Source organism: Anarrhichthys ocellatus, unplaced genomic scaffold, assembly GCF_004355925.1.
Source record: "Anarrhichthys ocellatus isolate YVR2014 unplaced genomic scaffold, GSC_Weel_1.0 scaffold19, whole genome shotgun sequence".
In the NCBI taxonomy this organism is placed as follows: domain Eukaryota; kingdom Metazoa; phylum Chordata; class Actinopteri; order Perciformes; family Anarhichadidae; genus Anarrhichthys; species Anarrhichthys ocellatus.
This window is the reverse complement of record NW_022280049.1, coordinates 4,458,283-4,475,323: the sequence shown is the minus strand read 5'-3', so window position 1 is coordinate 4,475,323 and position 17,041 is coordinate 4,458,283. Positions and strand designations below refer to the sequence as shown.

At 44.4% G+C, this 17,041-nt stretch overlaps 1 protein-coding gene across 1 annotated transcript in view; it reads right to left on the bottom strand.

Moving 5' to 3' along the window:
* Positions 1–17,041, bottom strand: part of gria1a (glutamate receptor, ionotropic, AMPA 1a) — a 76,362-nt gene that overhangs the window by 20,033 nt on the left and 39,288 nt on the right. Inside the window, 1 exon segment of the mRNA XM_031858139.1 lies at positions 16,117–16,562. Within this exon segment, the coding sequence (XP_031713999.1) occupies positions 16,117–16,562 (446 nt within the window).

Sequence of the window (17,041 nt, the reverse complement as noted above, 5' to 3'; positions counted from 1 at the left end):
TGTGTGTGTGTGTGTGTGTGTGTGTGTGTGTGTGTGTGTGTGTGTGTTGGCTCTCCTGCAGCAGTCCTCCTCCCCAGCTGAGCAGAGCGACTGGCAAACACAGACCTGTTTGTCTCTGTTTGTCTCCTTTTGAACTCGCTTCCTCTGAGCGTCCTCCTCATACATTATTGCACGGCAGCCAACCTTGGTGCCAGGGTAAAACATTAACTAAGCTGTCTTATTAAAAGTGAGGCAAATCTTTCCAAGCACTGTAATTTCATAGTCTTGTTAAGGCAATGATTAATCAATTATTCACTCGGCTCTTTTTATTGCACAACGAAGAAAAGGAACGGTAATGGGAGCAGCCCCAGCACTATGGCTCCACAGCAGTGATGTACACAGGAGTGCAAAAAACGCAGCGTATGCACCTCATAAAAACATTAAAAGACTTCACCATTGGCTCTGAATGATTCATCAAAAAGTAATGGATTAAGAAAAATAAGTTTATAGTCAGGTTTGGGCTTGATAGCATTTTCAAAAATTGTAATCCAAATCTACGTAGCAAATTTGAAAGCTTTCAAAGAACACTACACCATTTAGATTTACATAGCATACATTTAACTATGATACGTTGACATTATCAAGGCATTAGCAAGTGTTAGCAAACATCCAGCAAACGCAACAGCAAAGGAGTCACCGTGGAAGTGTCACTCCTCTTCTGGCTGATGCTAAACGCTCCTTTGTGTTCACCAGCTTGCCGCTAACTCTGACTGCCGGCCGTTTTGGTGCTAAGAAAGTAGTGAAGTACGGTTTGCTGAAAACTTAAAGTTACTTATGTAACCCCTGTTCTCTTAGTAGAACGAGTGAGATTTTCACAGTATGAGGGGGCGTCTACAACAGTGAATCATTGAAATTGGTGCTATGGAAGAAAGCAGGTGTGGAATGAGCTGACAGACGATGAAGCAGTGTAGAGCTGAGGGAAACTGCAGAGTCAGGAGATTATTATCTGTTGGGCTGTCAGAGCGTGTGAGCGCTTTCACGGCCACACGTCATTTGATCAGTTGTTAAATGCTTATTACAGCAGCTTTAATGATTCCAGGTTTTTTTCCCCTACTTGGAATCCAAATCCAACCCTAGCAAAGAGTGTGTGAGCATGTTGTATACGAACAGTATTACTGCCACTATGAGTAGTGCATGGTCATGAGCTCACATGTAAGAGAGACCACCTCTCCTTCATTTGCTACGATGGGCGGCAAAACGAATTGGACCATCTCTCTCTCTACATCATGTCAGATCCGGATCTTCATCCTCTGCTATATGATCTCCACCCACAACTGCTTGAGAGGCACTAAACTCTCTCATTAGAATTCCCCCGGCTGGCCTCCTCTATTCGATATGGTAATTAGCAATGACTAACGACTTTAGCAAGTGTAAAAAATGAGCCAGTAATGGCCACATTACAATGGATTAGGAATTACAGAGGTTTAAATGAGAAAGAAAATTGTCTCCAATTATAAAGTGATTCTAAGACAAATCAGGGACGGAAAAGGAGTTTCCTGCTACACTGCTTTTTTTTTTCCCGCTTCTTAAAAATTAGCCAGACAGCTGTGCGTTCTTAACGACTGGACACAGCCACCCCCGATATCTCGACTGGATTGACGAGATAGAAAAGACAGAATGAGAGTGACAGGCTGGCAAAGTGGAGCCTGCAAGCACAAAGAAAAGCATCCATAGAAGCAGAACGACAGATAGGCATACACACACACATACACACACACATATAGACGCAGTGCATTCAGCGTCTTAGGTGTTCGTGCGTATGTGCTGACTAATTGGCCGCTGCTGTGGCAGGAAATGTCGTTAGCAACCACAGCTCACGTGAGAAGAACGATGCGAGAATGATGCCTGAGATATGAATAAAAAAAACAAAAAAAACGGAGGGTTATTTATATCAAGACCACATCAGAGAGCATCCACTAATCAACACACCAAGATCACAGCAGACAAAGTGAGACTGTGTGTATCTTTATGTGCCCTCACACAAAGACCTTCTCTGGTGGTTCAGCCAAATAAACAAGTGTCTAAGTACATTTTGTTATTCTGCATTGCTGGGCATATCAGTTATATCTTCACAATAAGAATAGTTAGTCAAAAAGTCAAGGGCTACCCACCATTCATCAGAGTCATCTTTAGAAGATGTGTGCACAGCGAGGAGCGAATTCAAAAAAGGGTTTCAAGACAAAAAGAAACCCACAGAGGGTGGAATGCACCTTAACTCCCTGATTCCGGTTCAATGTCAACCACACCCCTTTCCCACGATCTCTCCCACTCTGTCAGTAAACTGTCACTAAATGCCATATAGTATCCGCCAGCAATGGTTAAATGTATGCTGATGTACCACGTGGCAATAAGATAGAAGATTAAACCAGCAGAGACAAAATCTCTTATGGTTCCATCAGCAATCTGACTGACTCAGCGTCGCTCCCTGAGTGGGACTGTCGCAGTCGGCTAACTGGCCACTAAATGCTTCATAGTACATGCAGGCAATTGTAAAAATGTTCTAAAAAGTAGCTCTGACTGAACCTCAAACTAAAAATCTGCCTTTCTGGGCCTCTATACCGGCATTGCCTTGCAGTCAATTCTTCTTTCATTAAGTTCATATGGTTCACGCAGGACTTTGACGATGTCCAGGGCCCCTCAGTTTTTTCATATGCATTGTGAATATGCCGCATCCCCCGATTAAAAGCATCTCCAAAAAAAAGCATCCCTCTGAGACATTCTTCTCAAAAGAAAAGAACTAATGCTGAGAAAAGTTGGTTTTCTCTGTTTTTCTCTGCAATAAATAAGGCATGTTGAGCGCTCCTACATCAAATTGGTTGATCTGTTAGAGGAAAGACAAGCCATGGCTGGTAAGGTCTTATTTTATTCTTTTTTAAAATACGATTTCTGAAGGTAGGTTATATGTTATATTCATATTTTAATAAGTTTATTCATTTAAGAATGTTTTATTATTTCTGACAACAAATTTGACTTGGATACCCCCGTCTACGGGGGGCCGAAGACCAGGAGCCTCCCTCGTTGCTTTGGAGACCTCGAGGGGATTTCCTCACCTCCGTGAAGACGGTCCTCCTCTTCATCATCCTTTACATCCTTTACCTCCCATAGGATCAGATCTTTTTAAGGCACAGTGAGTTTTTTAATTGTACTATTATTTTACTGAATTCACTCACAATGTTGTCTTGAAATTTACTTTGTCTCTTTCTTTCTTTCTTTCTTTCTCTCTCTCTCTTTCTCTCCCTCCCATGTGCACTATGAGAGAGTATGGATAACGATGATTTATCGGTACAAGAACTGCCTACCTCACTATTAAATGCAATTTCTGATTTAAAATCGGGCTTTAGACACTGAACTTTTGGAAACAACGGGCTCTCACAAAATGTAGATCCGAGCTGTGAACACTCTTGGAGAGAATTCCACAAGAACCGCACGCCTCACAATTAGATCAGTCTTTAGAAACTGAACTTTTAGGTTGTAGGTCAAGGTCTAAACTAGACAGATTCCTCGCAACAAGATCCAAATGTCACAAAGCGCTCTTCTTCAAATGGTGCTGATACAGGAGAACTTCCCTCGCTCTGAAGGTTATGCTGAGGCAGACGTCAGCACGCAAATAAGTAATATGACAGAAAGAGCGTTTTCACACGCACGGCGCGGGGATGTAATTCAGATGGACTTGAGAGGTCAAAGCTTAAAAATAACACCCTTTTCCACATATTAATCGCTGACGATTCAAGTTTTCAGAACCTCTTGGATCGACTCCATTGCAACAGACGGTCCTTTAGAATTGGTTAATCAACTTGTCCGAAACCCTCGAGGCTGTGTTGAATGTTGGAAAAAAAACGTTTGACTGCTAAATATCTTGCCAACCAAAGTTCACTTTTGGTAAGTAGTGTTTTGCTATTAAATTGCCTCATTTAATGCGTAAAAATCTCACGGATGAAAAGCGTGTAAAATTCAAATTACAGCAGGTGAGACTGATTAAGAGGATGTCTCCTTCAATGACGTCCATAAAGCCAAACTAATTGTAGACCCCTTACCAAAGTCAGTCGCACTGCTACCCAATTAAACATGTATCGATGTTAATTTGTTCGTGACCATTAGTAAAAAAGGTTACAGCAACATTCAAAATCATAAATGTAGCCTCAGCCTCATTGTACGGAGCTAGGGTGTGTACTGTAAATCTGAGGTACACATACGCTTTTGATAAAACTCATACTCGGATGTGACATGGCTTTATCCTTAGGGTAATTGTGAATACAAAACATTCATTGGGTCAGCCTAAGTTTTAAAAAGGGGATCTTTCTGAAAAACAAATGAGTTCAGAAAACATTCAAAGTGGTGTATGACAAAAGGCGACTCTCACTACACTGTCGCACTATATCCTTTGGTGAAATACAAGAACCTAATTATCCTGGGCTCCGTGGACCTTTTTCTTGTCTGATGGTTGGGCCCAGCTTTAGTGGGAAAACGTATTTTGTAAAGCAAGTACTAGAAATCTTTGAGTATGTGATGGATTTTGTATGGCCTTATCCTTCCTTTCAAACCATATGTGCTGGATTACAAAATAATGAATAAAAGAATAAATTGTTACAAAGGACTGCCTGCTTCCTTTGAAGATCATCATCTATTTCCATCTGGAAAATCACACTTGGTGATTCTGGACATTATTTTTTAAGCTAATGACCATCTTGTAATTGTAAAAATATTTACACAGGATGGACACCAGAAATATGAGCGTCATGTTTTTAGCTGACTTAACCTCACTAGGAAGTTCTGAAAATATATTTAAAAAAAACATAAAATGGTGTAGATGAAAAAGTGACAGAGATTCTGAATCAAAAAGGAAAAATAAATAAAAAATACAACCTGCTCCTACAAAGATACCTTAATCTTCAAACAAAAGGAAGTTGAAACAAGAGAAATGACCCATTTCCCTGACCTTTCCTTCAGGTGTCTGGGGCACCTGATGGAGGAACAGGATACAAGGCAAGAGGAAGAAAATGTCATCTTTAACGAAGGACTCAGCAACGTTAATCCTTGTTTTCAGAAAAATATATAATGCGTAAGCCTCAAAAGAAGCGAGTGGCTGGAACAAGGCCAGTGAATGTGTGTACGGGGATTCTAGTGTTGAGGGCTCCCACATGATGGATATGATGAAACATTTAACATCCATTCATAACTCTAAGCATCATCCCATAGGTTGGGATGTGTTTTTGAAAGTGCTATCTGATTGAAAAATACCCCTTTTTAACTGTAGCTAATCATCAAGGGTGTCAACAAATTTTAAACCGCCAAGAAAAAAAGAGACGCAAAGGACACCGGAGCTACAATTGACTATGGATTCTGGACGTGAGATGAAAAGCAAGAGGAGAAAATTTTAGCACTCGAACCAACCGGCAACCAGGAGCAACAAGTCCACAGGTTCAACGTTAGCCCGCTAGCAACAGACTAGCTTGTTAGCTGTCGCTAGTTTGGTACCTTCAAGGCCTGGTTGGCCCAGGGGTCTCCTGAAGCAGCTGACAGGTACCGGCAGACCAGAAGGGCTGCAGCTGCGGTGGTCGCGAATGCTAAAACTCGGGCATGGGAGGAGTTCGGGGAGGCCATGGAGAAGGACTTTCGGTTGGCCTCAAGTAGGTTTTGGCAAACCATCCGACGGCTCAGGAAGGGAAAGCAGGGCTTATCCCAGGCTGTTCTCAGCAGGGGGGGACTGCTAACCCGGACGGGGGACATCGTCGGGCGGTGGAAAGAGCACTTTGAGGAACTCCTAAACCCGACCGACATGTCCTCTGCAGAGGAGGCAGCGCCTGAGGACCTAGGGGGAGGCTCACCCATATCCCTGGCAGAGGCCGCTGAGGTAGTTAAAAAGCTCCTTGGTGGCAAGGCGCCTGGGGTGGATGAGATCCGCCCTGAGATGCTGAAAGCACTGGACATGGTTGGGCTGTCCTGGCTGACACGCCTCTTCAATGTCACATGGGGGTCGGGATCAGTGCCCATGGAATGGCAGACCGGGGTGGTGGTTCCCATCTTCAAAAAGGGGGACCGGAGAGTGTGCTCGAATTACCGGGGTATCACACTACTCAGCCTCCCGGGGAAGGCTTATGCCAGGGTGCTGGAAAGGAGGCTCCGACCGCTTGTCGAACCTCGGATTCAAGAGGAGCAGTGCGGATTCCGTCTCGGCCGTGGAACAGTGGACCAGCTCTTTACCCTCGCAAGACTACTGGAGGGGTTCTGGGAGTTTGCCCAACCAGTCTACATGTGCTTTGTGGACTTGGAGAAGGCTTTCAACCAGGTCCCTCGGTTGTTCTTGTGGGGGGTGCTTCGGGAGTATGGGGTGCCGGACCCGTTACAACGGGTGATCCAGTCTCTGTACGACTGCAGTAGGAGCTGTGTCCGCATTCTCGGTAATAAGTCAGACACGTTCCCGGTGGGTGTTGGCCTCCGCCAGGGCTGCCCTTTGTCACCGGTCCTGTTCGTGACTTTCATGGACAGGATATCTAGGCGCAGCCTCGGGGCGGAGAACGTCAGGTTCGGTGGTCTCGGGATCGCCTCTCTGCTGTTTGCAGATGATGTGGTCCTGTTAGCCTCCTCGGATCATGACCTCCAGCATTCACTGGGGCGGTTTGCAGCCGAGCGTGAAGCGGCGGGGATGAGAGTTAGCACCTCCAAATCTGAGGCCATGGTTCTCTGCCGGAAACCGGTGGATTGGTCCCTCCAGGTGGGGACGGAGTGCCTACCTCAAGCGAAGGACTTCAAGTATCTCGGGGTCTTGTTCACGAGTGAGGGTAAGATGGAGCGGGAGATCGACAGGCGGATCGGTGCGGCTGCAGCAGTAAAGCAGGCGCTGCACCGGACCGTCTTGGTGAAGAGGGAGCTGAGCCGGAAGGCAAAGCTCTCAATTTACCACTCGGTCTACGTTCCTACCCTCACCTATGGTCACGAACTCTGGGTCGTGACCGAAAGGACAAGGTCGCGGCTACAAGCGGCCGAAATGAGCTTCCTCCGTAGGGTGGCCGGGCTCAGCCTTAGAGATAGAGTAAGGAGCTCGGTCATCAGGAGGGAGCTTGGAGTCGAGCCGCTACTCCTTCGCGTCAAAAGGAGTCAGCTGAGGTGGTTCGGGCATCTAATTAGGATGCCTCCTGGACGCCTCCCACTGGAGGTTTTCCAGGCACGTCCAACTGGGAAGAGACCCCGGGGAAGACCCAGAACACGCTGGAGAGATTACATCTCCCAGCTGGCCTGGGAATGCCTCGGGATCCCCCAGAATGAGCTGGAACATGTTGCCGGTGAGAGGGAGGTCTGGGTCAGCCTGCTTGGCCTGCTGCCACCGCGACCTGACCCCGGATAAGTGGAGGAAAATGGATGGATGGATGGAAATTGCACTCAGCTGCAAAATATGGTCTGTGCTATCTTTTGTGAATCGGACCTTGAAGTTCACGGTGCTATCGGTAGCCGCTATGCATTCTTTGTGAATCTGTAAAGGCTGTGATAATTTCATAATTGAGGCAAACCATTAGGATTACGTAATTTGTTTTTGTTGAGAGAGAATGTTAGGCTACTGCTTCATTATGTCTGAAGAAATTACTGCAACGCGTCTCATGATTTTTTTTCTGCACACTGCACGTGATTTGGAGCTAATGTGTATCATCAAAAACACGAGTTATTGTACTCTTAATTTTGCCCATACATCTCAGCTGCATGCTAATAGTTCAACATCCCTTTCAATTTGCTGACTTGTATCGCAGGGCTTCTGTTAATTAGCATTTCCTCAACTATGCCTGAGCTGCTTGTAAATGTTATGAGTTGCTAAAAGTTTTATTAAGCTCTCGATTCCCCTGAGCCTCCTCAGCGAAAAAACAGCCCGATAAAAACATGCATAATAATGTGGGCATGTCTGGATAATTAACCACAATAAAGTATTCATGAACGAGATTACCTTTTTTGTAACTCTGCTGCCATATAGGTCACCGCGGTTCTTAAAACCACACGCAAAAGGGCAATTCTGGTTCTCCGCTGCGAATTCAAAATTGAACTAAGCTCTGAGCAGACACGCCAAATTGGTTTGATGTGCAACACACGATGCTTTTAGTGCACGCCGGGCCCCAGACAACAAGACACTTTTGGAAAATACAGTTATCTGACGCTTACAGTGTCTTTCCACCACTAAATGCGGCCTCTCTCTGTCTGGATATTGCTAAATGATGCTCTAAGGGGATGATAATGTGGTATGGCCAGTGTTGCTGCAAAATAGTTGGCTTACTTCTGATTTGTGTTTGCTTGGTTGCTCTTGTTTTGATAGCCGCGCGATTGTCAGATTGTATATTTTCAGAGGGCTTTCATCTTCAAGGCCAAACCAACATGCAAGCTTTAAGCAGGGAGCAAAACAAAATAATGATTTATTAAAACGTCTCTCTCTCTCTCCCCCCTCTCTCTCTCCCTCCCTCTAAAGGTCAGAATTACCATGCCATTGAGTTAAAAAGAGAATATTATGATAATGTTGTTACCAGCCTGCAGCAACCTCACCAAAAGCTGGTAATTATTCACATTCAAGTACGCAATGGAAAAATTTGACAAAAGGCATTATCATTCAAATGCTATGTAATTGTTGAATGCATGTTTGTTCCTATTAGGAAGCAACAGAGTTAAGTGCTGCGTCGCAACATACAGAGCAGCTCGCTTGAGGGGTGGTGCATGAAAGAAAACACAACGATTTAGCCCCCATGCCGCTTCGAGCGTCGATGTAATAAGAATCGATACGATTGAGATATGGCTGTAATCACCATATCTGCGGCTGGACACGCGGTCGCTGAGTGATATCATGGATGCGGTCTCAGTCTCATGTAAACTGAGATAAGTCAGCGCTGGCGAGCTGTGCGAGCAGCTCGCTCCAATGCGCCCACGCGCAGCCTCTTAGTCACTCCAGCCAGAAAACAGGACTCCAAACACAGATGCATCACAACTGTTCACTGCAAATCAATACCATCAACACGCATGTCAAAAGGACTCACAACGCATTTCATTTGTATGTATATTAACACAAAGAGATGACATGCATGTGCCCTCAACTGCGGTTTCACGGACCACTTGAAGCTGCACCGCTCTGACAAAAAGAAGACAAAATCTGTGTCTCTTTACGGTTGCCATGGCAGCACACTCTGCACTCCTAACAGTAGCGCTGAGCTGAGAGAGACTTTAGTCATCTCCCTCCTCCCTCCCTCTGCTCTGCCGGTCTTTCTCTCTATAAGGGCAACCACCCCTATAGTGGGATGGAATTGCTCTGGCGGAGTGAAAGCTCTCGTTCGGGCTCCTTGCAATTCACAGGGTAGCAAACACAGAGCTGACTGATCAGCCTCTAAGCATCACAGCACACAAACTATTGGCAATGTTTACATTGGTCCAGGTAGATTTCCCATGTGGCCTCTCAGGCCTGGTGTATAATTCATGTTTGCAGGGGAAGACGTTCATACGCGTTCACAGGTTGATTACAGCAAACACCTTCTCTGCCACTGGAAACACATGTGTGCCTCTGTGTGACCGTGTTTTTTTAATGCAGATGTGACCGAGTGTGCGCCTCTGAGGGCATGGTGGTGTCTTTGTCTGTGTACAAAGTGTGATACCCCAGTGAGATCCTCTGGGGTTGTACTAAGTGTGTGTGTGTGTGTGTGTGTGTGTGTGTGTGTGTGTGTCTCGCTAGTTTCTGCTGGCGAGCACGCATGCATGTATGATCAAAAGTTGCCTTAATGCAATCTCCAGATAAATAAAACATAAGCAATGCCGTGAACTAAGCTGAACCGTCTCTTTATGAATAAATCATCCCCTCCTATCAAGTCTTCCCCCCAACTGCTTTGACAGCAACTCACTAACACTACAGTTATGTAACTCCCTGGCTTGTAACACGGTGCAATAACGACAACAACGCAAAGTGATAGATTATACAACAATATCAATAATTCCCTTGATCACAACAAAATTGTCTTGGCGCCTCCCAGAGGGCTTGATGAGCAACTGAACAGCCGCTTACATTTGATCACACAACAAACCTGACAACACGACATTTATAACTTTGTAAAGCAGGGTTTGGCTGCAGTACAGATGCATGGATTGTGATGTACAGAGGTATGTAATGTACAGTGTGCTATGTAAAAGGAAGAGAAACATCTGCTGTGCAACAAGGTGAGCATCCTGAAATAAACACAAAACCGCATACAGCATCAACAAGAGAGATGTGCAAAAATAAAATGGATTACAATAGTACCAGCAGTGTCTTACAAGTCAACATTTTTTTAGATTTGACACTATCCAGCCAGCCACCGGTTTCCATGCCCTTTGGGCGCACGATGAATATCAAGTTGAAGAGGATTGGAAACTTGGTTGAGACAGATACGCTCCCACCGTGAACATTCTGATGTCTTCTTTATTAAGTTCAATTATCATAATTATCAACTATTGCAGCAGCAAGCAGGAGCCGTTGAGAAAGCCAATGTTGACAAACAATAAACAACAAGCATCACCATGCTTGTTGTTTGAGAAATACTGACCCTCTCCGGGTTACAACAACACACCATGTACTCGATCCATTATTGAATGATTCTGACCGCCCGGCTGAGAAATTGCTGTTGTGGCAGGCAGGGGTGTGAGTGACAGAGCTGATTTATTTCAGTCTACAATCGTGTAACGAGAGCAACACAGGCGCTGAGGAGAGGAGGCTGCTTCACGGGGACATCAGACACACACACACACACACACACATACACACACCTTGACGCACACACACACATACACACACACACATCAGACACAGACAGAAACATCTCAAAACACATCCACGGGAGGAACATCGTGACCCTACGCCCTTTTAGTCAAGTTCTCCTCCTGCCAACAGCTCTCACCTAGCAAGCGTCACACATGAAGGCTGGAGAGATGAGTTGAAAATCCACAAGGTGGAGTACGATACAGGTCCTGATGAACGTCTATACTGCTGCTTACACAAAGGAAGCCGTTTTCTCATTTGCTCCCTCGTGCCTTGGATTTGTTGGTGCTGTATGAAAGTAAATTCCTCACTTGCAATGTTTACCACACCTGGATTTATGCCACCCTTTGTCCTGCAGCGGCTTCACGGTGATAGCATTCCACCAGTATACTTTTCAACTGTTTTCAGAGTTTGGAAAATAATTTGCATGAAACGATCGCTGCCTACAGTCAAACAAAAGCACATACTGCTCTTAATAAAATAAAATCAAGATAAAATCACTCTTAAATCTTCCATGGGATGAGAGGGAACGTGCCACCCATGATCAATTCTTAAGAATTGAGGCAAAGAAGAGGCAGAGAGAGGATGGAAGGATGGAAAGCAGAGCAGATGAGAGGAAAGGAATGATAGAAGGGGGGGGGGGGGAAATCACTCTCAGAGTCCACCTGTCGGCAGAGATAAACAAAGGAAGGGCCCGGCAGCACGGACTGGGGCTTATGGGAGGGCCTGACTGACAGTGCTGACATTTAGAAAGAGCACAGTAAACAGGGTCTCACAGAGAATAAATAGCAGGGGGAGCAAGGGGGGGCTAATACACACACACTTAAGTACTGTACACATTAATGCGTCTCATCAATGTGTAATCCATGCCTACAAGCATGTACACACAGACACACACATTAAATGAGCACACGCGCGCGCGCGCACGCGCACACACACACACACACACACAGAGCTGCCAAGGAACCTTGAGATACCTTCAGACCGGTCCAAGCAGATACTGTGAAGCAGCAGCAGACAAAGAAAATGCAATAAGTGCTTGCTTTTAATAGAACTAGCTCACACACACACACACACACACACACACACACACACACGGATACAGGCAGACAGGGAAATTAAACACGCCTGCTGATTAATCCAGGACAGAGTGGATTGTCAGTGTTGTTCCTTGGCCTTTTGTCTCTGATTAAATGGAGAAGCGTTAGGAGTGAGGCCCTTTGAGCTGCTATACCTCCGAGCTGAATGCACCTCCAGTACATTCTGTTCTCACCTATCAGTGACAAAGGCTCAGTGACGGGAGGGTTTACAAGCACCTGCTCAGAAATGTCAGCAGATTCAGAGCAGGCAGAATGTATTTTTCACGTTTTTGTTGGTCAATATTTTATTACAATACCATAATAATAGATGATCAGTGGTTAAAGGTATTGAGGCACAACGTATTCATAAAGAAAGGAAATAGATATGAAATCAATAATCAGACGAGAAGTGAGTATAAATATCTAAATGGACCGATAATGTGTTACATAATTATAAAGTTTTAGATTTGTTTTTGTTTTTTATGATGTCACGTTTTATTCAAAAGTGATTTTTTGTGAGTTTTTTATTTCATAACAGCTCATAAGACACGGGCCCCTCATCTTTTAGCCAATCACGTGCCCGCAGCCTCTATCAGGAACCTCGACAAGTGCTAGCAAATTTAGCCAGCTAGCTCCTATTAGCTGGAACCCCAACAACCAGCTAACCAGCTGCTGCTGTTACTGAACACAGCGCACAGAAAGTCACCTCCTCACCTATTGTTTAGTTTAACGTACTCTACAGCTGCTACCTATCCTACCCGGTCACCATCAGCATCAACGAACAGATACACGTTGGGGTTTCACAGAAAAGTAACTGTTTATCCAAAGACTGAAGTTTGAGATGTTTATACTTCTACCTCACTACAGGGAAATATTGTTCTTTTTACTCAAATACATTTATTAGAAAGCTGATACTTTTCGTCAACACATATGATCAACTAACGTGACCAGCTACTGCTTAAACATTAATCAATCATAAATCATGTTATAGTAATCTATAATTCTGCATTATGAGTACTTGTACTTTGGATACCCAAGTAGATTATTTGCTAATACTTCTGTACTTTTACCGAGGTAAAATTTTGGATACAGGACTTGATTTTTTTATTGAGTGGCATTGCTGCTTTTACTTAATATTCTGAATACTTCTTCCACAAGATACTTCTTCTTTTCTAAGAATCTATTGTTACTGTGTAAAGAAACACAATCCTATTTATTGTTTTGTGTTTCTTTCTTTGAGTTCACAGTTTCATAACAATCCAATAAATTAAAGACATCAAAAAAAAGAAATAACTAACAAATACATAGAACTAGGCTTTATTAAAACACACCTGATACCATAGTGATACAGCTAATTACTAACTTGGAAATGGATTTTTTTTTAAAGTGCACAAACAAAGGTGAAATTAGTTAAGGCTAAAATTAAATCTAAAGAAATGAGCACACGCTCACATGCATACAAGAAGAAATATGTTCTCACAAAAGCCTCTCTGGATATAAAAAAACTCTCAAATCCCAATAGCCAAAATTCAATGGTACACCGAGTTCATGTGAAACCCCGACAACAGAATATGTGAGGGTTACAAGTACCATTGCTTTGATCTGACAAAACACACGCAACAGCATTACATGTCCTTTTAAATCCAGCATGAGCTCATAACGCTTCAGGAGACACATCAACACGCACCTCCGCGTGTGAATACGGGCTGTGCTAACTAGAGCAACTAGGTCACCCAAATATTCAAGGGGAAGATGTTTCCTTCAGGGCAGCATTCAGTGGGGTGAAACATTCACTGTGTTGGTTTTTCAAGACACCAACCAGACACCGTGGACTGCTGCACATTGTAAACGCTTTTTCTTTTTCTTTTTTTAATGGTGCCATACTGACTCCCAAGACACGGAAAAGGGACAGTCAGAGTCACCTTGGAAGGACACTGTAAGGAACGGAAGACATTTGATTCAAGTCCTTGGAGGATAGGAGTCCCTAAAGCTGTCACCCTCCCGATGACACAAAGGAAATCTTCTGTTCTACCTGAAACCTATTTCAAAGAGAACATACAAAAGCACCGAATTGTTCCTGCAACCAGGCAAACAAAACCCAACGCAACAATTGTATTGCTACTATGTCCCTTCTCTCTTCGTCAGTAGGTAAATGGAACTTCAGGCCAACAGTGTTGTTTCAGTTTTTTTTTTTACAGGCGGAGATGAGATACAATATGTCTCACATCTGGTAAATTTGCAGTCAAAGGCGGCATCGGCAGAAGAACGACTGCAAAGCAAAGAAACAATCAGTTTTGTCCTCATGAACAATCAGTAAAACGTCTTGAATCAATAGAGCTTGCCCCCCCCCCCCCCCCCAAGCAAAATAAATGCAAATGCTGTGCAAATATGCGTGAACCCATGTGTGGTCAAGCACACATACAGAGCGATATACATAAATACACACGAGAAGAGAACACAAAAAGAGACCGCAGGGAACGGACAATTTGCGGATGCCTGGTCTCTCTCTCTCTCTCTCTCTCTCTCTCTCTCTCTCTCTCTCTCTGTGGGGCGCACAAGGAAATCAATAGTTTTTGAAGATGCATTTTCTGTCTGTAAGAAAAGAACGCTCAGACAATGGGCTGCATCCTGCACGGAGCAACAGCGGAGTCTCCGGGCAGAAAATGGGTAAATGTCAGGTGAGGGCCCGTGTGAGTAGGGACCCGGGTACCTACATCATGTACTGCTGAGCACCTGCAGCTCACAAGGCCCGGAGGTGTGGATATTTTCTTCCCTTTTGATATTTGCGGAAGGTAAGAGCCACGTGGAAATACATTTTGTAAATGTCACGAGATGGCAGTCAAGATGAGAATGGACCGTTACACATTGCCGTAATTTCTTTAACCTTCCGCCGCTCAATCAGAGAGGGTCGACTGAGCACTGCAGCTATTTCTCAGTAACGCCTCTCTACATAAATAAATCACAGTCAGAGCAGGGCGCCCTGCGACACAACACATCTCACGGTTGTCGGTCACTGATCAGCTTGGAAGATGCAGAGAAAGGGACACCCAAAATACAAGAAAACCTTCCTCTAATGGTATCTAACCATGCAGATATTTCTGATTTTACTTGCTCAGGCTTCCAGATATCCATCTCGGAGTTATTCCCGGATAAAAATAGAGACGAACGATACTTCACATGTGGCACTCGCAGTGTTGAAAAATGACATAGAGAAGCTGTTACTGTGAAGAGTTTTCATTGGACCTACTTTTTTAACTTTCTTCATAAAGACTATTTCTTTAGAATAGATATAAAGCTTGTCTGTGTTGTTATTCAGGGTAACCGTGCATTGTTTCTGGACACAGACGTGGCTACTGAATTATTAAAAATAATTTTCAATCTTGTCAGCACCACAAAAACAAATTACATTTACCTCCATTGTTTCTTGGCGGAGACAGAAATCCTAGAGACGGATATCTCAGAAAAGCAGATCATCCAAGCCCGCTTCAAAAATTCCCCATGGTACAGATGTATTATGCATACGTGCACCACCACATTGCACCTATACATAATGGATGTAGTTTAAAGTTTAAAGAGACAAGAAGCTCTGTGTCTATCCGTGACCTAACCTGTCTCTGCTGGTCCCTCTGGAAAGCTCAGAGAGTCGACCTCAGTATCTCTAATTTCAGACACTTAATGAGATTTTTAATTGGTGACCTTTTGAGAATGGTTTCGTACCGTAGCTCATGAGAGCACTTGAGAGGAAGCCGACACATACCACTCAATACTCACACTGGGATCCTTAATAACAACCTCTAAAGGGTCTAACACGTACCTTCACCCACAGTTTGACTGATCGATACGCAGTCCTATAGACTGACGGAGAAGACATTTTGAAAACCTTGGGGAGCTACCCACAACAAGTTTGTATAGTCCTAGCAGTTCATGGCATGTTTACAGCACCACAGGAAGTATCTGGGAACAGGATAATGAAAGCACAACATGACCTGATCATAAACTCCCTCTGCTGCTCTCCATCAAACTTTTATCGCCGCTCTGTATGACAAGTGACTGGCAGAAGAACAGAATCTCAATAAACAAAGCCCAACTGAGTTGAACATAAAGCAACAGAGTGCGTCACAGCGTTGGCGTGGCAGAGAGAAATATCTTGTACGTAGGTGGCGCTTAGTGTCTCTTTGTGCGCCAGCAAACAAAAGCAGGGACTCAAAGCGCCGTGGAGGCAACGCATCAGAATTTGCGGCCTGAGTTTCTTACCGTGGTGAGATGTCGCAGCCCTGCTGCATGAAGGCCCCCAGCGAGAACCAAAGGGAGTTGAAAATGCCAAACTCATTGCTCTGCTCAAGACTCTGCTGGTTGGTGTTCTGTTGCGTCTGCGTCTGGCCCTGTTGCACCCCATTGGAGGCCGACGCTTGGGTGGGAGTCTGCGGCTCGCCTCCCTCCTCGTAGTCCTCGGCGTGCCACTCATACGGGCTGAATCGACTGACGAGGAACAGGACGACGCTGACGCCAATGTAGGCGAACACGATGCACATCCAGATCTCGTAAGCCAGCGGGTCCAAGAATGAAAACACGCCGGGCTTGGATTTGGTGGGTTTCTTGATCATAATGGAGATGCCCAGGGACATGAAGGGCTTTGAGAAGTCGATCACTTCTTCACGAACTAGGGTGATGGTCAGAGGAGCCACGGCCACGTCTGCTTTCTGGAGGGGGGGGGGCACACAGAGGCAGTTATTAAGCAGCATTAATCTGTCTTTTATGTTCTACAATGTGTGTTTGTGAATGGGAAAAGCACAGGATTGTCTTCATGAAAACACCTGTTGTGCCACTACTACTAGCTAGCAGCACAGCTTTAGGAACGGTGTCCGTTCAGTGGGCCTCAGCTATATTTTCTCTTTGGTGCTAATTCGCAAATATTAGCATGCTAATAGAGGTGTATTGAGATGTCATTATCTGTTCAACCAACTAAATCTGTCTCTTTATTCGGATAGAGGACCAGAATTGGCCGTGGTTTATACCAGAAGTAACGTTGAATTGGTTATTTTCGAACCTTAAAATTCATCGGCAATGTAATATTTGTGCCTTCAAAGCGAATTTCATATTAGCATACCATTATTGATGAAATATACTTCCACAACTTCATACTGTAGGTCTACTTTTTATCTCTCTCTATTTTATTTCA